Here is a 26608-nt window from a genome sequence, read left to right as displayed (position 1 = left end):
TAGCATAAAACAGAATCCGGTATGAACTCATTCTGCTACCCATTCGCGCATTACCGAGTGAGCTGCTTTGTACCTGGACAATTGCAGCCTCACTGCACCGATAACTCTAGTTCCTACCTGAACGTCACACTGAAGAAAACGTCGTACGTCGGGAACATTCGTCCTGGCGTTGTATTCCTTATTAAACAATTACAGAGGTTAAAAGATTCCATGATGTGTTTTGTGAAAATCTCTGTCGGTTCTTCTGCTTATATATATTGAGTAATTTGTCCTCGCCATTGAAAACGCTCTTTGAGGGACAGCTGCATGTTCGTTTCAGAGAGATTTTAAAAATTAAAACGGTGCTTTATTAGGGGAAAAAAATAAGAATTTCTGATTACCAAAATATCCAATAACGTTCGCTGAAACAGTTCGACGTGGACCTGAACAAACACATTTTCCCGAACATTTTACAATCCCAAAATAGAAAGAACATCTTTTTTAAAAGAAGATTTGTGTTAAGATAACATCGTGTCAGTATAACGCTTGGTATTTGTTGGTATTAGACAATCCGTGTTGCCATCCTTAAATATAAATTGCATTTTCCACCTTAATCATTACAATCCGTGGTAGTTTTATTCAAAACGAATAAGTTATTCATTCTTTTATTTCATTCTAAGCTAAGGAGAGTAATGTGTTGACGGACCTCTATCTAGTTTTCTTGAATTTTATTTCCCTGTTAATGTCATAATATTCTATATGCACCGTACATCCATCCCGTATTTATCTTTCTTGTCAAAGAGAAATATACCGTTATATATGAAACCAAGGGTTAAATAGTTAATAAAGAGACTAAATATATTTTGAAAAAAATGTTTATAGGTGTTTCTAACAGTTTCACTCAAACTGCATGCCAATATTTTAGTTTTATAATACAAATATTGTGTCTATTTACAGACTAAGGAGTTTTGTTCAATCAGAAACGTACACAAAAGACATTACAACATGTACAATTTATACAGTGCAGAACACAATAACATGAGTGTCAATAGTCAATACGGATATATACACATTAAAACATAATGTAACTGGCATTAAGTTACCGATTATCCTTAAACCTTGCTTACGTCGCATTATTTTAAAAAAGTTCTTCATGGCAAATATTGCCAATAAAGTAAACCGTTTAATACTGAGACTATGTTTTTACAGTTAAGTATACGCAGAATAAATAAGAGGTTGCGCTTTGCTATAAAAGTGCCTTAATTTCTCCGCTGTCTTTAAAATCGCATGTCCGTGTATTTCAAGATAAAGTCAAAGATCGTTTTCATTGTCATATACATCATATTCCTGGGGACAAAGTCTCCCGTTTAAAAAAATCATATAAACTTTGAGTTTTATCAACCTAATGGGCTGAAACAAAGGGTAAAAATGAAGAAAAAAAAGTTGTTCATCTCTTTTTGTCTTTTGCTTTTTAAAGTTGCGTGTATTAAATGTATAAAAGTGGTGAGTCTTCCGCCAGCAGAGTTAGTACCAGAAGCCTTCCTCATGGGGGAGGGGCGGGCTTGACTTCGCTTTTCTGTAGGTTGGTCGCAAGTTCTAAAATTTAATCACATCTTGTCGCTCCATAGTGTCGTACGTTACGTCTCCAGAATTCATGAAATCTTCGTACTGTACTTCGGTGATCGGAAGCGGTTCCAAGATTTCCCCACGCAGCAATCAGTTTTTAGGTAAATGGGAGCTGTTTTTGTTGCTTTCTTGAACGCGCTCCTTGTGTGGCGTGTAAGAGGCCAGGCTGAGACAGACCAACTGTTCGATTTCTGCACTCCCGTGAACTCGGCATCTTGCAAAGTGCAGAAATATTGCCGATTAGTTGAACTGTTACTGCTGGGGTATGCTTAGCCTATGCAAGTCCTTATTTTCCTCTCGCTGACCTAGTGTTTACCTCCCCTCCGGTCTCCAAAGCAGTGTGATGGCTTTTGGCAGTGTTCAGACCGATTGGCTGCAGCTGCTGTCCGGCTCTGTCACATAACGCAGGGCTTGATGTCTTGATAAGCCATTTGCTGGTGATAGTAGGACCCACCGCCAGTCGAGTGCATCGCCGACGATGTCATGGCGTTGAAAGAGAAGACGAACTCCTTTCTGTCGCACACGCTGGGCGACTGAGAGTGATACCGTGGTATGCCTGTCAGAAAACATACAGAACGGGTTTATGGTCAGAATAGCAATGCGGGCTATGGTTTACATTTGTATAAAATGCTGCTATCTTGGCAGAGCCACAGTAGAACCATATGTCCAAGAAATGGGCATATTTCAGTCAACGGATTATAGAAACAAGATGTGTGTTTCTGATTAGAATATACTTTATATGCGCGCTCAAGAACAGCTTCCTGAAATTAGCTTTTGGGTATCAAGCTTTGTTAGATGTTGAATCTTGAAATGCCTAGGCTGTTACACAAAGCGTCCGCCAATTTTTAAAAAAACGTTTTTGTTTTTTAAAAGTACTTTAATAATTAGCGTAACAATTTAGTTTTAAAACTACACAAACGCCACTGCTGGTATTTCAGTCTTTACGGGGGGAGTAAATTAAAATCACATAATCTTTTTTTACGTTATATGTATTTTGCGAGCGTAAAAGCTACATATTTCCACCCAGATTTCCATAAAAAGAGATCGAAACAACAAAACTATTGTTTTTATGGATCTATTCCGTCTTTTTTTCAGGGAGCAGAAGTCCAGTCCTTTTTTGAATTTTAAAAGTCAAACGGCACTGTGACTCATTGACTGTGGTGCTTGAGGCTCTCTGTGTAGACTTGGCTTTCGCAGAAAAATATGAAAATACTTTTGTTAAAAAAACAGTTCATAAAAGTGAAAATAGGATGTTTTGTTATAGAATAATAGTCATATAATCACCAGGCCAGTTAAATAATTATTCAAAAATATGTTACTTTTGAAATTGTATGCGAGTTACAGTTCTTTAGATTTTGATAGACCCTATTTTGTACTCATTATTGGAAGGTTTTATAAAATAATTTTAGTTTTAATGGAACAATCGTCAAATGACACCCTGGGTTTCGTTAATAAAGAAGAAAACATTTTTTTAAAAGTTTGTAAAATTTAGCAAAACATTCTGCTTATCTGTTTGAACAAGCAGATGTTGTTTGAAGGAATGTTGGGGACGAGATTAGGAGATTTATATAATTAGTACGAACGGACCCTTTATCACTGTTAACGTTTTTCAATTTCATTTTTTCAATTAATTTAACACATTGTTCTGTTTGAGGTTTTTTTTACTAGAAATTGTCAAAACATGAATATGTCCGATATTAATAAAGAACAAATGCTTGATGAATTCCACACTTTCCTCGCTAAAATGTAGAACGAAAAAGCACATCATCTTGTTTGCTGAGATTTCTTCAGGTGTGAGTCTTTCTTTCTTCCTAATTTCAGCCTGGAAATAATCTTTAATTGTTGTTTTGTAGACAAAGCGCGCTTAGGTGCAGTAGCTCTACAACTCGTATTAATACATTCTTATAACCCTCTGCAGTTCAGTGCTTGACGCCGATCATCCATTTTCAATCATAAATGTCGATTTATTCTGTATATATATATATCTCAATTCCCACTGACATCCAGGTTTTCAAAGGGGAGATTAACGACATGCTTTGGAAATGTTTTCAAGAAGAGTTAATAGGAATTTTAAAGGGCCTTCGGAACTGCTGAGCGGCCTACATCACTTACACGTTAGTGACAGATATTGTGAAATATGACGACATGACATTAATGTGAGCTATTTAAAATAGTTGAAAACTTTTAGACCAATTTTGTCAAATTATGTAACACGCAAAAGACGAAGACGTGGCGGGTAAACCTTCTCTCTTTTGGGAATACAGTCATTATGAAAATATTGCAATTGGTGAATATTTGTTTTACGTTTTCTGTATATATTATAACACGTTAAAATATGTTATATTCGTACTATCGGGGTATACGAATTAGGTATAATATCGCGTTTCCTGTCGGCAAGACAATTTTAGCAGATATAGCCGCGTCACCTCAGAAATACTAATAAAACTCTACAGGGCCGTGAGAAGTGGCCTGTGAAAATGAGGAGCTATTAGGCAGAGCTGTCGTTCTCCTCCGGTGGTGTTGAAGAAGGGTGGGGAATGAGGATGTCTGAGCAGTCCGGGCCGGGACGGGCTTAATTGACAGTGGACACGCTAATCCCTCAGGTCCCGGTGCAGCGGGGAGCGCAGACCGGCCGCGCTGGGGTTGTTGTTCTTGCCGCCGGATTGGCACGGTTCTGTACGCTTTCCCCACAGAGATGCCCTCAGCGTGCTTTCTGTAACCACCCCCAGGAATTTATTAGGAAAACAGAGGCAGGGTTAAACCCTCTGTTTGTTATTTAGTCGAGTCCTTGCCCAGTTAAACGAGGACAGGAAGCCGAAGCACTTAACTTCCTTGCTATGGGCTAATTAGACTATCCAGCTCTGTTTTTGTCTTTGTTAAGTAGATAATTTTAACATACTGAAATAATAACATTGACCACACTATATGCTCATGAAACACAAGCACTATCTCACTTTCTGCGGACTCTGTCAAAGTGTAATGTTCCAACCTTTAACTGTCTTTCTGAAACTCGATTTGAAATTTTAAAGCGTTTTAAAGATGTTTTAACGCATGCAATGCAACAGATTATTGCAATAGTTTGGCGTTCATTTCTGAGGTTTGAGACAGAAGATTTCTATAAACCCGTGCCAACTACAGCCAAATGTTTTCAATGTTCGCAGGTTAGTAATGTCGTAGAGCGTGCATTGCAATGGAACGGGGATAAATCTGTTTTTGAACACGGTTTTGCTTCTGTGTAAAGTTTGCTCCAGTCTTCCCGAAAACGAATTAAACCGTTTATTGTACCGCGTTAGAAAAGTGGAATTTTCAATTGCACGCTTCGATTTACCCTTATTACAGTAACCGGGATTATTTTAAGGAGGAACAACTGACGCACATTTAGTTGTGAACTTCATCAACCCTGTTAAAATAAAATTCACAGTTGTAAGATAAGCGCAGATGAGTGGTACGATACCTTGCAGTTCTGTGGTACTGTGGCCGTTTTGATGAAGGTACGACTGGTCTAGAGAGTGTGTCGGTAAACTGGGCTGCAGGGGGTTCGCTCCGGGATTGCAAGGCGACAGGGGCTGCTGTTTGATATAGGAAGCGCCGTTATTTAAAGAGGCTGAAGCCGCGGGGGCCCACGCCGAGGCAGCGCTGGAGTAGACTGAGTGAGGCTCCATCACGCCCCCGCTGGTGAGCAGCGGCGAGGCCGGCACCGAGTTGTCGTGGTGGGGGTAGTCGGCCCCCGACGAGCCTGTGCAGCTCCCCATGTAGGAATGTCCAGTGTTGGCAGACAGATGCGACACCGAATGTCCCGGTAAACCCATCCCTTCCACGTTGCTCGCCAAGTGCCCGTTCATCATGCCGATCCCGCTGTCCAGAGACAGGCTGTTGGGGGGGCAGGCGAGCGCTCCCCCGGCGCCCTGAAAGTTGTAGGACTCGGGGATGTGGTTGAAGCCCAGGCTGTTCATCATGCTGTACATGGGCTTGAGCGCCTGGCACTTTCGCCGAAATCCTCTGGGCCTCCTGCGGAACGACCCCTCCTCGAACATGAACTCGCTGGCGGGGTCGATAGTCCAGTAGTGTCCCTTCCCCGGCCTGCCGAGCCCCTTCGGCAGCTTGATGAAGCACTCATTCAAGGACAAGTTGTGACGCACGGAGTTCTTCCATCCCTGGTAGGAGCCTCTGAAAAACGGGAAGCGGCTTTGGAGAAACTGGTAGATTTCACTCAGCGTCAGCCGCTTCGTTGGGGAGCTCTGGATGGCCATGACTATCAGAGCTATGTAGGAATAAGGAGGCTTCTCCGGTCTCCGGATTCCGGCATTGGTCTTCTTGGTTTTAGTTGTAGAGGAGGCGGTTTCCATCACTGAAGTCTGTCCGTTCGGTTTTTCCGGCGCAGCAGACATCGGGCTACTCTGTGCAGGAGTCTGCAATGGTTGCTGAACCTCTGCCGTCATTTACACAGTCCTTTGCGCAACTTCAGGCTCCTTGAATCCAGAACCCCAGGGTTTCCTGCACAGGATGTAAAAAACGCGTTTGCTTTCAGGAGTGCAAAAAAGTCCGCGCTCTCGAACTGTTATCTTAAGTAGAAATTAAGGTTGATAAAAAAAGTATCAAAACTAATATCAGCACAGCACTGGGTATAAAGTTCTTTTTTTTTTGGTCCCGAAATGGCATGCGTAAACACGTTCTCCCTTCTCCTAGGCTGGCCGTGTCTGTGCTGGTGTCCGAAGTTGGTGGGCACACACGGGGAATCGCTTTTCAACGTTGTTGGTCTGTTCTCTTCCTTCCTAAGGAGATCGCCTTTTACTTATCTCTTGTCATCAGCTTCTCGGGGCTCTTGACCGTCAGAAGCGTCAGAGGCCAGGAGACCGCCCAGCCTCCTCCCACTCGGAGCGCTGCGCTGCCCGACTCCGCACCGCCCGCCTTCAACTCCACTCGCACGGTTTTTTTTCTTCTAGAACCAGACACACGATACATCTGTGCCCGAAATTAGCAGTATCTACAATTAAAACACTTCTTAAAGTTTTAGAATGGTGAGGGTAAGAAGTGGGATTATTCAAACATTTTTGCGTAGAATTTCATACTCAAAGCATTTCATCTCTCCTTCTCCCATTACTCTGCTTTTAAAGTTTTTTTTTTGCGTATAAATAAGCATTGCACTAGTGTAATTTTTTGACATCCCGGTTATCGCTCAAATTGCTGTATTTTAATTGGAAAATGAAAAACAAAGTTTGGAATGTTGCTGTCCTACAAAATGATGTTTAAGAAAGGTGCCCCTCTTTATAGACTACTACAACACTATCTGGCTGATTAAAGTTAATTAAATATAGAAAATAACGTGTTGAAACGCCAAATCGTGATTTAATATGAAAAAGGCATATCCATTTAAAATCCCCGTTCCTGATTTCTTTTCAAGATAGACAGGAACATGGGCAGGATGTTTATACAGCAAAATGTAAACATAATCGCTGGGCTTCTTTAAATAAAAAATCAAGCAAAACTCCTGCTAGATCAGCGAATGCCCCTTTCCGATGCATTGAAAATGTCCGTTTTAGAGGCCGTCGTGTGTTTGGATTTGACTTTTGAAAATAATTGCAGAAAGGCTTTCAAGCTGTTTCTGAAACGCTGCTTTCTTCCAGAGTGAAAAGCATCCCCTCGGCCGGGCGATGCGCCGTGTCTGCGCTGCGAACTCGGAGGGGATTTGTAATAGGCGCCTGGCGTCCTCTCCTTCATCAGATGTCATCCACAAATCAAGGTAAGTCACTTTCAACTCTTGTCACTCTCAAAAGATGACAGCCCGCTCTCGCAAAGACGAGTACCGAGGTGTCAGAACGCATTCCGCGTCTTTCTCGTCTGATCAAAGCAGCGGCTCACTGTGGAAACGCAGGATCAAAGCGCCCCTTCGGACTCGGTTACGCAGGCCTATGTAAATTATATAACATGTTGCGTTATGATCAAACTACATAAATTGTGATTAAAAGCAAAACTGGCAGGTCTGTGTATATACAGATTCAGTATGAATAAATTAATAGGTCACATTAGAGATATAAAGACATCGATGGGATCCCTTACATAAACTTCTTAATAAAGAAAAACACGCATTGTTTTAAAAACAAGCAGAAAAAAGAGACAGTAAAAACGTTTTTGTTGAGAGATATGAACAATAACCGTGGCATGTCATTAATATAGCTCTATATTTAATGAAGCAGCAGTGTGACGCCTTTCGTGGCTGAAAGTATATTAATTTTATCGATTGGCAAAACGTTTAATAACTAGAAAAAAACGCAGCTTTCCTGCGATGATGTGCGGTTCATTTCACGAGGAAAATCCTTTTAACACCAATATTCACAAACATCTGCTAAGTATGGTGCTGCAGGATTATTGTTTTATGCACATGTGCAAATTCTTCATACGTGTATTTGTCTACAGCTGGTGCGCCCGCGCTCTCGGACTTTTTCAATTTGCCTTTCGAAGCATTGTACATCAAAGCGAAATATAGAAATACATGTCATGGCTTTCCAGAGAACAGGCACTTAGTACCTACAGCACCATCGCTCAGAGGCAAGTGGCCTCCTGGATCAGTTTAGAAGCAGTGTCCACGAAGCATTGACCTTAAACCTGGAAATTGGTACAACTCGGCTCGGACTCCTGAGCTGCTGGATGCTAAACGTGTCCTTCGTATTTCGAATAGATTCGGGGATAATTTATGTATACCTGGAATTATTTAAAAAAATTCTACCTTTAAAACACTACAGCTTTATACACTCTGTTTTCAATTTCGTTTTTGTAACTTTGCGTTTTATATTTTACGTGGTACAAAAATATCTTAAATATATTTCATCACTTGAAAACAGCTTTTAATTGAAATTTCACGGATTCCATATTCAAAAGGAATTATACGAACAGTCTTCGTAGAAGAGTCAATATTTGTTTTAATTTCCTTTATTGAAAATATTCAGTAAAGCTTCTAAAATGAGGACATGTGATGGAAAATCCACATTTTAATAGACCCCATTAAAACGGAAATATCAGGTCCATATATAATGAAAAAAGATGTGACCTAAGTAACAGTACGCTTATACCAACCTGAAGTACCTCAAATATGCGGTTCTTGGGATGTAATGTCAGTTGTATTTATTCATAATCCCTTTTCGCTCACATGCTATCACGTCTGGTTTTAAAAAATATTTTATTTTTGTTCTGCTTCATAAATTGTGCGTGACCCAGCGATCTGTGTGCCCCCTGCTCGGGCTATTGCGTGGCGGGGGGGGGGGGGGGACAGCACCGGCGCAAGCGAGGCCGGTCCGCGGCTCGACCGAACCCCTAACCCGAGTGCCGAGGTGGGCATGGAGAGTATTGTTTTAGCCAGCCTCTGCAGTGGGCGCCCGGTGGGGAAGGGAGGCCCACGAATTTATCAGGAGAGCAGACCACCCAGCGCGCGAGGGCAGGGGCAGGCGCGCGCCCGTCTCCTCTCCCCTGCTTTTAATTAACGCTGATGACTTCATTCCGAGAAGACCCCTCGCCCCAGCTCCCAGCTCCGAACCCCCCCCCGCCCCCCTTGCTTCCCCGCCTGCGCTCTAGAATCCGTAGTCTTCTGCAAATTGATCTCTAAACGTTTACACAAACCAGAAGGGGAGCGACAGCAGCGATTCCGCCATTTGGTAAGGGGGGTCGGTACAAGACGAGAAGACTGGCGTTTTGTTACCTTGTAAATGTTCCAAGTAAAAGGTGTTGACAGGTCAGCGCGCTGTATTCTGGACACCTTTGGTGTTTTGGGTGCTGTGGACGCATAGCCGGTATTAGCAGAACACCACCGCCGCGCCAGGATAGCCAGTCAATCACGCTGTTATTATTCTGTATTGCAGCTCCAGAGTTATCGCAAGCGATCGACTTCTGCAATCGCAGACGCTCATGGATTTTGCACAGTGAAAAAGCCGCACGTGTTGTGGTTAAAACCAAGCTAGCGCGTATTTGGCCTTTTTAGATTCCGACCTGCTAGCTTTCACACGTTTTATATAACGTGAAAACAAGCTTTTAATCGAATATATAATGCTCCAATTTGGCAATTAAGCAAGTGGAAATGAAAAAGCGAGTAATTTAGGGGCTACGTCGAAGAAGCTAAACTACGTTAAGGAGACACATGTTGCTTATAATAATTAACGAAGGAGAGGTATTTTACACGAAAATGCATTCAAATGTAATTTATTCACATTTTTACCATCAGTGAAGAGGATAGGAAAGAGCTTCATCGAAATGTGTGCATGTAGGTTCCTCTGGTAATATTTTACAAGGTCATTCCATGGTCATACCTAAGTCATTTTTCCTTCATAGCGTCCTGAAGTTGCTTCTTTCCAGTTGGCCCTTTCAGTTGAAAGTACACACATTTTCCATGACGTTGTTCAATGAAATATTTGACAACATCGCATCTCTTGGAATTTACGACCACTTTGCTGGGAGAATTCTTCAGCGTTTGGCATCAGCTGCGTGCGCATTAGTCATGAAGTTGAACTACGTTCCAAATAAATTCCTTGACCCAAGGTTGCTCGTAGTCGTTCTCTTTTCTCACATAATACTTGGTTCTGCAATCCTTTAATCCAGTCTGAGGAGGCTATCAGATACAAACATCTGTGTTTAAAATGAAATGCCCAGCACGGATTTTGAATACACCTTGAGTCCCATAAACCAGACGATGCCATGTAAAACCCGCAACGTCAGAAATGCGCCTGCAATCACTTTTTACTTGTACCTATGAAGCAGATCAGTTGCATATTTGTATTTACCACTTTGAGTATATATTTATTGATTAACTTAGTATCTTACTGAGAAACTTCACAATTCGTGTCCTACTGTACATGTAACGCGTGTGTTAGATAACCTTGTCTCGTGTATTTAAACTTCTTTTGTGGATTTAACATAATAACAGATATTTAACATAATTTAAATTGCGTCATGTGTCTCGTTATTAGTTTTCAGTTAAAAGCACGAATTAACTGACAGAATATGAGTCTGTAATGGTGCCTGCTTATAACAACACTTTCCGATATTCCGATATATATGAGTATCTTCATGAAAGAATATTAAGGCTCTGAAACAGCCTTTTGGGTTTGTCTGAAATCTGCTCGAAACATAAGGAACTTTACATTAATCTTTCAGCTCTCTTCCAAAGGAAATCAGGTAAAAATAGCGAAACACTGTCTTTTGTCCCCATTCACCACTTCAGTAACTTTAGTTCAATTAATTAGTGCGGATTGTATCCGCACCTCCAAGCCGAATTTGTATTTTATAGCGTTTAAGAAATTATATTTTAATCTAGTGAAATCATATTTATTAAAAATAAATCCCAGTAAGTGTGATGGGGGACACAAATGGCATAATACAAATCACGACTCGTGAGATCTGAGCTCACGGCGGCACAATGTGTTTTGTTAATATATGGTTGTATTAAAACCGTCTAACTATTCTTTTGTTTTGATTTTATCACAACAAAAATACTGTCCCGTTGACAATCATATTTCATTGCTGCGGGCACTGTGGTGCTGTGTAGCATGTGCGCACATTTTACAAGTAAAATAAAGCAGGCCTCTTGCAAAATGCAGTCTCGGTACTGGCATTCACAAAATGTGTTGAAAATAATCTTTTGTTCAAAAAGGGGACTACTGAATTGTGTGGTATAGCCAATATATGACAACATAATGTATTTTTATAACATAAGAATGTTTTAATAATCCCAATATTAACAAAAGCATATCGCTGTGGTGCTGATTGTTGATTTTAACACAAGATGTACATCGTTCTCGTTCCAGCACTCGATTTGTTTTCTTTTCAAAATCATTGTTTTGAGTGTGGGAGTTGGAGTTGTTGCAACGCTCATTAGACAGATGCCAGTGCTCTAGATTTTTATAAATCGGAGGCAGCGTTGCTGTGGCACGCTACAGTCCAGCCCAATGCAACACACCGGCAGTGCAGTGCGGCGTAAAGGCGCCTCAGAGGCCACACACCCGCTAACTACGGCCGGTTAGCAATGAACGAGCAGAAACAAGTGTTTTCACGAAAGCGGCCTTAAAAGATTTAACTAGCATTTGGCTCAAAACTGAGAATCGCAATAGTTTAAATTGTTTTTTCTTACTTGCAAATACAGTATATACCCCATACAGATATAGTAATGTTAGATTTTACAATATTTCCTTAAAATAATGTAGTTAATACACTCGCTTGCAAGTGAAAGGGCGATCTTTCAAAGTCCTCACTCCTCCGCTATGGGGTAAACCAGAGCAGGCTGATTTCAGCACGCCACGCTTTCAGAGGGATGAAATAATTTAACTATTACAGTTGGAAAGGCATGTATAGGTGAATATGTCAACGATGCATTGCCCGATTCGAACAGCGAAGATGAGAAAGTTTTTATATTATATGTGATATTATCCAATGTGTTGCGAGACTTTTCAAACAATTACTAAATGCATTTTGGGGGGCATTTCAAGTTCAAGATTAACAAAATTATGGAATTACTACAAGCTTCGAAAAATAAAATTAAGATTTATTTGCATTACATTCCTGAATTTGTAGCATAACCCACATTAATATTATTTCCAGCTAATACACAGGATATATTATATCCATAACTGTATATGTGTATATTTAAATTAACTACCGTTGGTTCACAGAATCTCGTTTGTGTGGTCAAATCTATTAACATTAAATGTTTAGGTTATACTTTGCGATGTTCAAGTAGTACAACCACAGCCAAGACTCAGGTTTTCTAAGAGCTAAAAATCCTTCAACAGAGGAAAATAATATCTTGGACTTAAAATCCATTCGTTGTGTATATTTTCCACAAGCCCCGTTCGAGGAACACGTTGCTTGTTTATATAAGGAAAATACCGTGTCAAATCGGTCAAAAGGCATGTAATGGTCACGAGCTGAGAAGGTCAGAGATCCTGACCCCAGCCAGCGCGAGGAATTCGGGTTTCGGTCATTGTCATATCGGTGGCAGGACGGCCGGTCCAGCTCGGCTGTGTATTTGGAGATTTTTTATGATTAGTTCTTACATTTTAGTGTTGAAAATGTTTTTCCATTTGAATCTGAAGTTAAATCGAAGGAGAAGTACAGTACTGCATATGCAAGACTGGTATACATAAATAATACATAAAATGTTTGTGGCTGTAATTTTTTTTTTAATATTCACGTTTAAGAGATAGTCCACCATTTAATCTGGGATAAGCATTCCTTCCTCCATATATATAGGCCATACTATACACATTTATAGAGGCTGCTGCTGAAGATCTTTCGGTATGATGCTCAAACATCGTTTATTATTTCTGGATATTTTTAAACGTCTGTGCAATATCTCTATAGACGTACATACAAAGTCGGACAATGAGTTTAATTGCAGTGAATTAATCTCCGAAATTAGATGGTTTACAATTAAAATTGGAGCTTTGCATGCGGCAGGAAAGTGAAGTCCATCACATCCTTTAATTGCAGAATAACAGAGGAGCTGTGCTGACCAGGTTACACTCAAGGTTATAATTAAATGCTACTTCGCCAAACCAAAATAGCTGAGAAAAAATAGGTAGGTTAAGCTTTCTGTCTACTAACAGAGAAAGGGGAATTTTAGCTTTATGCTGTGGTTATTGTATTTTCTTCCTTGGAGTGCAATCTGGACATCCCGATCCAATTGAATTTAATGAGTTGTATTTTGAATTAGGATTTATCTAAAAGGTATGTAAGGGGTCTGTATGCTTTATATTAAGACAAGAACAAGTTTAATTTTTTGCAGTCCCTTGTTTCCACTGTTGCTTCTCATTAAATGTTGTGCTAGAAAATGAAAGAGAACTGTACTGACCACGACACTCCGAGGGCCGCCTGTGTTTTTTATATTATTCCCTTGTTTCCCTGCAGAGCCGGTCTGATTGACGCATTTAGTGTCTTAGATTAGTCAGGCTACCTATAAATATTGTGCTCGGAGCCCAAGGAATAAATGTGGAAGGATTCGATGCAGCCCTGCTGTGGCGACAGCAGATTCTCAGAAATCTTGACAAAGGGAATAAACCTCCAACATACATATTATCTGCCGTCCACATCCTGTTCTAGAGGTATAGATGACAGTAGCAATATTTTTTTTATATCGCGACCTTCGTGACACCCCATCCCCAGACACTTTACAATAAAACAAAACTGAAGCAAAATAGGAAAGAGATCCACACACACACAGATTGATAAAGTCAGAGACACGGCATTACAAGCTTTTGTGCAAAAGTAGGTCAAGGACATGGTCTGAAAAGGGCTGCCTGTCTTGCCAGAGCTAACGTGAGCAGAGAGGATATCCCACAGCTCGGTCTCCCCGGTTCCGAGCCGCGTGTGTGGAACTGAAAGGCAGGAATCGAGTCCAACACAGATCCCACGTCAACGAAACTGATTCATCACTAACGAGTGGAACCGCTTTTATAAAACGCCATTAAGGTGGGTATTTTTCTGAAACCATAGAACTATAACTCCCAGTAAAGGTTTGAATAAAACAAAAAACAAATAATATGTGACGTCTTATATAAATAAGATCACAGCTTCTTACGGGACAGTCATCATTTTTTGAAGATAAGATTTTGTCTCCACAGTATTTTTTTTTCTGAACTGTAGCTATATTGCTGCATTTGTAGCATGGGACAGAGTACTGACTTGAAGTATACATTCATTCGAGCAATCCTATCCATCTCTGGACCTTTTAATACAGGTGTTTGTAAACTAGTTGCCACAAGCAGATCTGATAAATACAAATACTTAACAAATGTGAGACTTTAAGATATTTATTTAGTCTGTATAATAACGTGAAAATATACCTAATTATTTTCTATTGCATAAATATGGATTATTATATATCTACTATATATTTGTCATATTTTATTATTAAATAGAAATGTACAGGACATCACAAACGATTTGAATAGCAATATGCTTTATTACAGCGACTCTGCAGTTATTGAAAACTGATGAGTGTACTTCATTATATTCAAAATTAAAAGTCTAGTTTAAATCTCTCAGTTTTTTCACCAGTGTATGGTTTCTTTGTTAGCAATAGTAGTTATTATGATTGATAAGAACATAAGAAAGGGTCCTTTTTCAGACGAGAGACATGTGACCCGTCTAGCTCGCTTGGTTGTTAGTAGCTAATTGATTAGAGAATGTCAGCAGTGTATTTGGTGAAATAACCCTTAATATCGAAATCAAAAGTATAGCTTCTTCCAGTCTCCCACAGTCCTTTGTGTAAATCCATAAAATATTAATTCATAACTGTAATTAAATTTAATCGTTTTATTATTAATAGTTTGCTTTGAACGACTGGATGCATTTTGACTTCCTAATCTTAAATTAACACGTTGTTGGCTAATTTGAATAAAAACAAAACTGTTGTCGAAAATACAAGATCCGCTGTGACTGACGAAGTGGGGCTTGGAGTGGTTCGTTCGCTTATTTTTCCAATAGCGTGAATTATGCATTTGAAAAAAAAAGTTTAGTCATAATCATAGTAGTTTAAATTATTCTCTTTGTACATTAGCCCACCATCGCTCTACGTGCGTAAAAAGCGCGCCAGCAAGCGCACAAATAAATAATGTGATTATATTGTAATTTCTTCCAGAGGCCGGCCATACTGCTGTACCTTAGAACTTAGGATGACTCCAAGTGTCGTTATAGCGTCCGTTACAGCCTAATGTGTCGCACCTCTCTGCACTCGTTTTTTAATTTGTCGGTCTTATTCCTCCTTCTATCTACTTGCTGAATACAATCGATTTTTAAAATATCATAGCTGTTGTTGTGAATCGGGAATTTAAATTGATCTGTTTTGGTTACAGAGCAGGACTGGACTGGGTCGTACTGTTCTTACTGTATTGTTGTCATATAATTGAAAACAGCAAAAAATAAAAGCACGGGCACGCACTCATCACTTTTACTTACTTAGTAGGTGGCCGTGTATATTTTTGTTCAAGTGGTGTTTATGTTAATGAAAAAGGATGAGATTACAAACAGACCACTGATTGCACTCATTGGACTGTTAGATTGAGTTGAACCGTGTATTTACCGACCCCACCCTTTCATGTAATCAACAGCACTAGAATCTCGCTATATGGTTTTTTAATTCTTCTGGCAAAATCTAGAGTTTAGACCTCCGTGGCACATTGTTTTGTGTAAAGCAGAGGGACAAAATCCCTTTTGCCTGTATTAAAGTATCCCTTTGAGGTAACTGCAATCAATCGAGGACGTAAACTCTGAGTCACGCTTTAGTGGCGCTTTAGCATAATCCTGAATTTGCATTCATGTATATACATATAAAATAGCAGGTTTATTTGAAAGACCTGTGCTGTTAAAATTAAATACAGATTTTAAAACATCGCCAACAAATTAGGACATTTTTACACACTTTTGTGCAGTGGCGTTATCTACATGTCTTTGCAGCGAGTCCCCCAGAATTGAACATGTGTGTCCTATGTGTAGGTATTATCATCACATATAGGCTGGGTCATATGTGCTTATACACATACGTGAGACGAAACTTGTGGGTCTGGTTGAAAGTCCAGAGAATGTGTCATGACTTTATCAAGACGTAGTCTTGTGACAGTAATTGTTACGTTTTGAAATAAGTGGGTTGTTATAATGTATATTCACATTGCCTAAACAGATACAAAAAAATCACTTGTGTTTTTGTTATATCATTGACAGAAAAACAGGCTCTCCGGAAGAATTTCAGAATCAAATGGTTTCCACAATGCATACGATAAGCAACAATTTTCTGAGTTAAAATCCCACACAAGTTATTGCTCTGAGCAAGATTTGTTTTGCATGGAAACATGCTTGTTATTACTGCGTATTGTTGTGGGTGAAGTTGCTATTAACAAAAACGTTTAACGTATTAAAACTCCTCTGGACGCCTAAATACAAAATGTTTCTGATTTGGTTTATGATTATTTTCATTAAGGATGTGGCTTCGTGATGCATCGCATGAGAGGGTGTAATGGAATTCGGTCCCCTTTAGTTTTTACAATCAGAGGTATATTTAAACGGGATTTCCATAATTAGACCAATTCAGACATATGTATGAATGAAGAGACGCCTCAATGCTACATGTACACATAGCGCACCGCACACAAGGCTGTAGAGGGGTCTGCTGTAAAGACCCCACTGCTCAAAGTCGCGATCGGGGGATGTTGTGCGCGTATGAAATGGAAGCGTTTGGATCCGCGAACATTTACAGGCGGAAAACGGACTCCTATGCCTGCGACGCGCATAGCTAATGGTTACCTCATTAGGAATGAACCGAACACATGAGCGCCAAGTCAATGCGGGACATTGTGTCTGTGCTGATGAGAGGCTCTGCTGCCTGCTTGTAAACGAAAATCAACTCTTATCTCTGCTCAGATTTATTTTTACTGTAGCCTTGAATTTGCGTGTCCTGGTGAATTAATTTTCTTTTATTATATTAGGTAGGTCTCTTTGTTCATTTCGTATACATTTTACTCTCTGATACAGTGTTCATCGTCCCAGCACTGAAAACGGGCTACAAGCTTGAGCTCGCTGTGGGGTCATGTTTAACCCTAAAAAACAAACAACACTCTTCACGATCGGGCATGATGTACAAGCTGGTAGAAATGCATCAACTTCTTCTTACAGGTGTAGACATCTGCTTGGAGCCAGATGTGAATGGGAAGAATCACGTGTCACGTAGCACTTGCGCCCCACGAGCTGCGCGCATTAATCTTGGCGAGGAATCTGTCCGCGCGCAGTGGATTCGGCAGGTGTCCGATGACGTTTCCACGTCACGGTGTCAAAAACACGCTGGCCGGGAGGAGTGACCGTGACAGTGACTCGGGAGCTCTGCTTCACTGTCCGCCATCACCTGGCGTATCTGGTTCAGGCGACTGATATATCGAACTATGTCTATGCCTTGTCGAACTCCAGAGAGGTAATTTACAGCGAAGTGTTGCGATGTTTATTTTTTCTGAGGCAGCAGAGCCCTAGAGCCCTGTCCTCACAGAAGATTTCTCTAAACCGGGTTTATTATTTTAAACTATCATGTATTTGTCCCTTCAGCCGAAATCAGTCACCAGCATACAACTGCAGCCCCGAGTTCACGTGTTGCCTTCGCCATTTGGCACTGAAGTTGAATAATCGCATGTAAATATTCTGCATAAACTGCGAGAAAAAGGTTATTAATACTTCTATTAAAAAAGCTTCTAAAATAATAATAATGTGTTAGATTCGTTTCAATAGCTACGGTATAGTTGCAATAGACTATTAATTGACAATACATTAAAATATTTAGTTTTACAGCCTTAAGTTTGCATTGTTAAAGTACTAGTTAGGACGTGTTAACCAGCGCGACCTGCATGCTCATGAATAGAAAGGTTCTTTCGACTGTATACCCATTGGTATTTCGCTTCAGAAATATGCAAACAATATGTAAGACAATGTTCTATTCGAAGAAATGTTGCATGAAAGTGCAACAAATAATACAGGGATTGACACAAAATAAACATAAAAAATATCACCTCTGATTTTTAGCAAACGGAGTTAAACCCCGAACTAAAACAGGTTGAATTTACTGTCAACAGGTAAAATTCTATCCATAAAAAAGCACCAAGATTCAGTTAATTTTCTAATCTCCTCGATTTACAGTACAGACTACTAGAAAGCTACGGTTTATTTATTTTAAAGATTAATAAAAGCCCAAATTATGACGAGGGTAATCGCTATTGCGGATGCGAAGAGCATCCCAAGACGTATTCAACGCCCACAAAATACCGCAGAACCGTAAAGTCAGCAGAACAGAATTTGTCAGCATAACCTATTGGATGCATTTGGGGTCTGTGACTAGGGGACTGTTTATTATTAGGATTGATTAATAGTCAGTGGTTGAAGTGGTGGATTCATTACTTCCGTCCTAGTTTCACGAGGCAGGACTTTCCATCTTGTCGGAATACCTGCCGGGGGAGAGCGCGACCCCAGCGCGTCCGTCACCGTGCGCGCCCGCACCGGCCGGGCGAACAGACAGCGCCACTCCCCGCGACAGGGGGCGGGTGCGTTTCGTGCTGTGGCTTCGTGATTAATCAACATTTCAATTCAGTTTAGCTTAAGAGCGTTCAAAGGCACTTAATTTCCCCCCTTTCCAGAAGGGTTCAAAGGGCGCATTTCAAAATGCAGACATTTCACGTAATGACAACTAATTATTCGCAATCGCTCACTAAGATTGTGTCTTGGAACTTTAAACATTTATCACAAAACAGGTGTCTTTTTTCCTAGCCTGGGAGGGGGGACGACTACGACTTTGTAGACGTTTCTCTTCATTTCCTTTGAACAAGACATGAGCGCGCATTCAAGTAAAGACTCTCAAAGAGAATGATGAGAACGTTTGTTATTATTAATTGTCATTTCGGCATACGCTGCCTTTTCAGTTTTTATATAGGGCATTTGCTAGATCTCGGAACCCGTTGTCATATTTTTAGAAGGAGTGTTCGTGGCGAACACCCCCCCCCCTCCCCCCTCTGGAGATCATACTGCGGTTTTATTTTATCACAGATGATCTTATCTGAGCTGTCAGACTAATGAAGCGCCTGGTCATAGCACACCAACAATTATTCGGAACAAATTGGATGATGATGGAGTGCGGGGCTGTCTTACAGCTTGTTTCGTTCCTGCGGGGAGAGGAGTACTGCAGTACCTCAGCACAGATAATACTGTACTAAACCTGCTTCAGCACCGGTCTGGAAAGGTGGCTCCATTCACAAACTACATTTAAATACATTCTGACACTACTAAGGCTTTGAAGCATTTCAGGCAACAGAAACACCGATAAATTTAGCGTATTATACTTGTGCAATTTTCCTGTTACCCCCTGAGTGCTTTGTGGGTGCTTCCAAAGATACATCCGTCTATTTAGAGAGAAGACTAATATGGACAGTGTGATGGAACTATAATAATGTGATTTCTAACAATAATAATAACCTTAGTTAATATAACATGAATGATACTAATGCAATAATTTAAAAAGCTTAATAATTCTAATAAAGGAATTTATTTTTTTACTGTAAAGTAAATCTATTAGTTTCAATTAATGTTTGTTAAATTAGAAAGTACCAGACTAGACCAAACATACATATACATTATATATAAGAGAAGATGTGATATCCAGCCCTGACAATCCTGTTTAAATGCCAAATAAAATAAAGGGAACAGGACCTTTCAGAAAATAAATACTGAAATTCAGCATGAATTCTGTTCCTTGTAAGCTCATTTTATGTTCAAAGAAGATATGATAGAAGATATGATATTTATATTGATAAATAATTTTGCAATTTTAGTTTTATCTTTTCTATTTCTGTTGTTTCACAGCTCACAGTTCAATGGACACTGTTTTGTCTTCTTGCTGCTACAAGTGAAGTTATAGTAAAGGTGCTTTAGTGTACAATTTCTCAAGGGCAGAAATGCTGGTTGGAAGACGACTGATTTAACAAGTACTATTTTCCAAGTGGTTGGAGGTTGATAATGTTGAATATTAACATCTAGGTACCAGTTTTGGTCTCATATTACAATGCCCTTTGAAAGGAGTATACTTTCATTCTCTCTTTTAGATCTTTTTTTATCATTAGGGGTGCACAATGGCTTGGCTGCTAGAGCTGCTGCCTTACAGATCTTGGGATCCTGGGTTCAACTCTGGGATGGGCACATTCTATGTGGAGTTTGCATGGTGTCCCTATGTGCTCTGTTTTGGACTGGTGTCCCATCCAGGGTGCTGTCTTCCCTTGTCCCCTGTGCGTCTGGGATATGATCCAGATTACTGTGACTCTCAACAGGAATAAACTGCTTTATTACAATAGATGGCTATTATCATTATGATTATGTTGATTTTGCAATAAGCTAACTCCAAGTAGTGATCCCTTTCTTTAATAATGGTAAATATTCCTCCCTTTTCTGAATGTGCTGAAACATGACTCTCTCACTTTTTTTGTAGATTGCTGAAAAGTTAATGTGAAGAAATAATTTCACCTAGCCAGGAAGTGAAAACAAGGCAATAATGCCTGATTAGTGCTTTTCTCACATAGATATCACTAAACACTTAAAATGTTCCAAAATATGTTACAATATTTTGTATGTTGGAAAACATTTTTTTGCACAGTTGGGCTTTATAAAAAGCATACTAAATTAAGTTAAAATGTCTTGTAATTGCTTGTTAGAACTGTTTCTTTTAGAAGTAATTTGCTTCCTGAATATGGTTAGTTTTATTGTTTTTTAAAGCACAGTCATTTCTGCCAGGCTGGATTCACAGGGCCGCTGTACATGACCAATTACAGTTGATTGAGCTGCCCCAGACAGTTCTGTGACATCCTGATTTCGGAAGAAGGTTGCTAAGCCAGCTAGGTTTAGCCTGAGCTCAGATTTCAACCAAATTTGTTCCCATCAACTCGCAGTGCAAGTATGAAAACAGTTTACCAGGGAAAGGATAAGTTGTCATGGATACTCCTTGTAGGATCCTCTCAGTCTGTCAGTATTCTCTACAGACACTGCTAATGATAATTGAGAGGTATGGATTCAAACGATTGGGTAGGGTCATAGTCTCTCCTCCTGCAAAATACCAGAGAAACCACTATAAAATTACCATTTTCCTTCTCACGCACTGCACACAGGCTCTTTAGCTCAACACATGGTCATGGAGTGTTGGCTGAAGGAAATCGTTGTGATTTCTGTTTGTTTCCCTCTTTAACTACAAAAAGGCCTATTCATGTCAGCTAATTATGGATCAGGAGTAAAACATCATAAGCATGAATTCAACCTGAACGTATAAAACCACAACTTCTGGCGCAGGTTAGTTTGCAGACTGCTTTGAAAGTGATCTCACTTTGCACAGAAAAAAAAAACATTTACATGGATATCTACATAATTCCCTTTGCTCACAAATACACATGAAGGAAAACTATTAAAAATCCAATTTAGAATTTCCATGGTGTAAATACTGAACACAATGTGTCTGTTTTCAAAGTCAGTTCTGGCCATGGGAATCTTCTGTAAAGTTAAGGATATTTTAAGCCACAGTAAAGCCACCTACTACAAACCGCCAAGAAAATTAGAGGAGGTGGTCAGTGGGTGGCAAGATTTTGAGTTAATTTCAATTTGTGGTGCTCTTAAACAAATGCCTCTTGCTGTTTTTAAGTGCAACTCGGTTCCAGCTGAGCAAGATGCAAGCTGGTTCTGTATTTGTGTTTCTAAACCTCTCATAGCCTTGAAATTCAGAGGCATCCTCCCTTCCTTTGGGGCAAGTGGCTGCCATTTCGTTTGTCAGAAACAGGCGTGTTGCATCCACTTTGTCTTGTGGCAGTGTTATATACAGTAGACTCCACTAGCCGTCTCGCTGGATCAAGAGAATGTGCACAGTTCAAACAGCTCAAGGGAGGTCTCAGTGAAGCATCAGGAAAAACTAATATGCGTATAAAATGATCCATGACCCTGGGACAGTCCATCCCTGTCATACTGCTAGAGTCCTGGCCATGCAGAGTTTTGACTTTGCTCCATGGCCAAAACGTTGTGTTTTCTTACTTCTCTTTTCAGCATGGAATAAACCTATTACTTATTCCTTTGGGAAGTTGTCCTGTAAGTGATTGTATCTCTGCATCAAAACTTTGAAAAATCCCAGTTAGTTCTGCCTTTAAGAAAAAAAAAGAAGACGATTTCCTGGAATCAAACCGGGATCCTCGGTGCTCTGGGCCTGGAAGGAGGTGTGCTCTAGAAGAAGACAATAGGATAAAACAACACTGCCTCCAGGCCAGGCTGCAGAGAGCCTGATATAATGTCATCTCCTGCCTTGGACTTCATTTTCATTCTACAGCCAGAGCCTGCTCCCAGGAGCTTATATAAATGTTGAAAGGAGCTCACAGGGAATCTTTCTTGAAATTGTCAAAAGGCTTTTTATTTCCACCTGCTTATTCCTCTTTCCGTTGGACAATCTCTAACAATGGAAGTGGAAAAGTATGAGAGTGTCACATGACAGTTGCTAGATTAATACAGGACTGTGTTTGGCTTTTTCTCAGATGTAAACCAAAAGGAAGCAGCATATTTCCCCTTAAAGTGCGGCTTAAAAGAAAGTAAAGTGCTGATCAGTACTTTTAAAAAAATGTCTTACACGAAAGTGCCATTCCCCAGAAAAAAAGCAACTTGGCAAGCTAATGTAAACAAGATTTTCACTACTCGTAAATCAATTCAGCACTACATGGAACAGGATAAACCTAATTTATACTGCTCCTTCGAAACCGAACCTCTCCACCCCAAGTTCACCCACACTTTTCATTTGGGATAAAAGACTCCAGCAGAAAGAGACTCTAGCAGCCAGTCTGACTTGCCTGCTTTCCATTTCCCCAAGTCTGCTAAAGAATGATTCATCATTTTAAATATGTGCTTTCTTTTTTTGTCATTTAGAGTGGATTGAAAGATGTGTGGTCAGCGTGTTTCCTCATTCAGGACCATGCAAGCTGTGTATTCCTTTGAAATTGTTCATATCAACGTTCTTCCTTGCTTCTAAGGGTATGTATACAGTATAGGAACAAGTAGTAGGCTTATTCCCTGCTGAAAAGAGAAGAAAGAAAACACAACGTTTCGGCCGTGGAGCCTTCTTCGGGTGTCACAGCCGAAACGTTGTGTTTTCTTTCTTCTCTTTTCAGCCTGGAAGAAACCTCTTACTTGTTCCTTTGCTGCCTGCGCATGCTGGCGCAGCTCCCCATCTGTAAACAGGATAAGCATACAGTGGGGTCATCTTGCATGTTTTGTGTTGAATTATTACTAATTTATTTGGTTGAGGTTTTCATCCAAAGTGACTTTAATATTCACCTATTTATCGCGATGTGTATTTTACAAAAATAATTTGGGTGCAGTACCTGGAAAATGTCCTAGCCCTACGTACAGTATTTCAGGACATTTTCTGAGAGTGTTATTACTTTAACATTTTGGTTCTGAAGCCCTGATTGTTTAAGTCAGTAGACAAAAAAAAGTGCAAAACAGAATTTTGGATTAGTTGTTTTCTGGCACTACATATGCCATTGAATGTTTTGAGGAGGGAAATCACCCAAGACTGTTGCAGTGAAAAAATAACAGAGAAAATGGAATAAACCCCCACGCACAGTACCTTCCATCTGGGAGCTGATTGAGACTGCACACAGCCAAGTGCAATACCACTAAGTCACAGGTTTCATGTTGTGTTAAAAGTATTGTGTGGTGTGTTATGTCGTTTACCTGCTTGCAAAACAAATTTCCCATTTGGGACAATAAAAGTAAGTAAATATTAAACCAACACCAGTTGTTCAGAGGAGCGAAAGAAAGTTCTTAAAATTCACATTTTTTATAATCTATAGACTTTGTATAGAAACTACTAAAGAATAATTTAGGTCACCAATTGGAATGAGTTTTTATCAAGCAGTTCAGAGTGGCATTTCAGCAGAATAATAACGTTCAGTCTCTTTTCACTCTCTTCCCTGCTCTGTTGAGAAACTTTGTGTTGTTCTAGGAGAATGCATATTCTAACACATCAATCTAATATGATCTGATCTAACAGTAATCTAACATTAGGACATAGTCTTATCCTTAAAATGTATCCCTTTTGTCTTTTTCTTTCTTGTGAAGGATAAAACATTCAAGGTTTAAAAACAGCCACTTGAAATTCGGGAGAGCATCCAGATGATTCAAGGAGTCCTGGAAATGTTCTAGATATTGCAAAGAGGGAACCGAGAAAGGGAAAAAACAACCAAGTTTGAAAAGGACAGATCTTCATGTTGCAAATTGACATATTTTATTAGTTGGTCTCCTGGTCCACATGAATATTTCTTTTCTTGCTGTCTTTGTAGGTGTCTAGTTTTAAATCAACCACAGGAAGTTTATGATGTTTACCTTGAGAGGAGTCTGCACTGTACTTTTATGTGATTCTTTTAACACTGACAAAGTGTTGTGCGGTCATTCATACTGTTTTGTTTTTCCCTTTCACATGAATAGGACTGTCATAAATAAAACTTAAAATATTTATTTGTCCTTCATGTGATTTTGATACATTCAGTCTGTTATTATATACCTGTGTTTTTCTCTGCCAAAAGACTCCTAACCTTGTTTATAACAAATGATTAATCTGAATATCTTGTTCTGAATTTTTCCAACAGAATTTCCTGATTTGTTACACACAAAATATTTACTATATTTTACACATTAAACACAGAACAACAGAAATGTTAAATATAATATGTGGAATAAGAATATTGCACTCGTATTTGCCAGTTTACAAGCAGATTAACAGAAAATCAATCTTGTGGTCAAAAAGTAAAAAAAGACAAACCTTATTATGACAAGTTATGCTTTTAGAAGTGGATTCTAAAATTCTGGTCTGAAATAGTCATTTTTATTATGATGAAAATCCAAATTAAGGAAGACTAAACAATGAATTCAGAATTCAATTATCTAATGAAAAGGAATAAAGAAATATTTTATTTTGGCAAAGAGTATTTGTAGCCTAAATAAATCTGTCCCAGTAGTTACAGTTTACTTAAATCTCACTTTGCTTAAATTTGCCACTGTTTTCAATATAAAAACCAGAACACAGGAATTGGCAGAATCAGTGGATTTCCTTATCAAAAAATCTCTAAAGCACAATAAAACCTTGAGGCTTTGAAAATAGAAACTTCATAGTAAGCCCCTAATCCCATACAGAGCATTAAAAAGAATAACGATACTGCACAAAACCAGACTTGCAAATGTTGAGACCAAATATTGAATATTTCTTAATTACTAGATCTACCATTTAATAAAACATAGACTGCGTTTCATACTGGTCTAAAATTTTATCATAATTACACAACAATGTTCCCCTCTTTGCATATTTCACACTCTTTACCTTTGGAGGATTTTTTAATTTAGTAATGTAGATAAACATGACTCTCTACAAACCATCTTCAGTGGCAAATCTGGAAATCAGCCTTGCACTCATTTGAACTACGTTTTGCTTTGCCTGTTTTCTGTGTACATTCAGCTGCAAATACACCGAACTGTCTATTACAGAGGAGTCACTGTAGCATGTCTCTGCCATTATAAAGAAAACGAATATACTTTAGACTTTTCTAGATCTGGAAAGATGTGTAATCAGTTATATTCTAGAGGAGCATATTCTTGCTGAGGTGTTTCATACAGATAAAGAAGGCTGGTTTTCCACAGTACTTCATGTGTCTCGATGGCTGCAAGACTTACAAACAGTAAAATAAAAGTGTGTATGAAATTTAATATTTCACATGTTTTTAGGTACTTTAGACAGTAAATGACATAGCCATAGCAACTATATGTAGTAACCAGCTACAGTACCTTATAAATGGAATTACTAATTATTTTCATCCATAAACAATATATAATAATCTCTTTTAGTATACTGTTGAACATTGTCAATCTTCTGGGAATTCAAAAGGTCATTTGAAAAATTAAGCACTTTATATATCCAGCTCCTTCTTTGGGTAGATTGCTTCCAGGGAACTTCAGGAGGGAATCTGCCTCATGCTCATATTAGCCAACAGTGCCGTACTCCTGTAGTGAGAGAGCCATCAGCCTCATGTCCTTGACTGAAGTCAAGACAGCTGATTGACAGGTTTATTTGTCAGCATGTGATTAAGCAATCAACACTCGCTGCATCTCATCCTCGGAACCCTTAATTCCAGTGAAAAGGTTAAGATTTTGATATGACTAAAGCCCTGGGAAAACTGTTTTGTTTTAGATGTAAAGCCTTCAAAAAAATAAAAATATTTCAAATCATGGAGTTTGTCCTCATTTTGGATTTTTAAAATTTATTTTTTCTTGCACAAATTTATAGACATATGACTTGGATGAATATCCTGGACATCACTATTTAATTAATCAGCATCTTTAGACAGAATAAGATATTTTTAAGACTCTCATAAATGACACATGATGTTCATATATTTGACAACAGAAGATTTATTTCCCTTTTTTTCAATCATCATGG

At 39.3% G+C, this 26608-nt stretch overlaps 1 protein-coding gene and 1 long non-coding RNA gene across 2 annotated transcripts; one reads left to right on the top strand and one right to left on the bottom strand.

The window, feature by feature from the left end:
* Positions 1–840: 840 nt before the first annotated feature.
* Positions 841–6375, bottom strand: foxf1 (forkhead box F1). The gene is made up of 2 exons (XM_088938847.1): positions 5060–6375; positions 841–2161 (listed from the first exon to the last, which is right to left on the bottom strand). Exons 1-2 carry the CDS (start codon positions 6042–6044, stop codon positions 2001–2003), a joined length of 1146 nt encoding a protein of 381 aa, XP_088794973.1. The 5' UTR covers positions 6045–6375; the 3' UTR covers positions 841–2000.
* Positions 6376–7097: 722 nt separating this feature from the next.
* LOC148816948 (uncharacterized) lies at positions 7098–26399 on the top strand. Its single transcript, XR_016094612.1, has 4 exons — positions 7098–7345; positions 13893–14052; positions 23044–23148; positions 24241–26399. It is a non-coding gene; the product is annotated as an uncharacterized LOC148816948 (long non-coding RNA).
* The last annotated feature ends 209 nt before the right edge of the window (positions 26400–26608 follow it).

This window comes from Atractosteus spatula, chromosome 21 (assembly GCF_055471065.1).
Source record: "Atractosteus spatula isolate fAtrSpa1 chromosome 21, fAtrSpa1.hap1, whole genome shotgun sequence".
NCBI lineage: Eukaryota > Metazoa > Chordata > Actinopteri > Semionotiformes > Lepisosteidae > Atractosteus > Atractosteus spatula.
The sequence above is the reverse complement of the archived record's forward strand: the minus strand, read 5'-3'. Positions and strand labels throughout refer to the sequence as shown.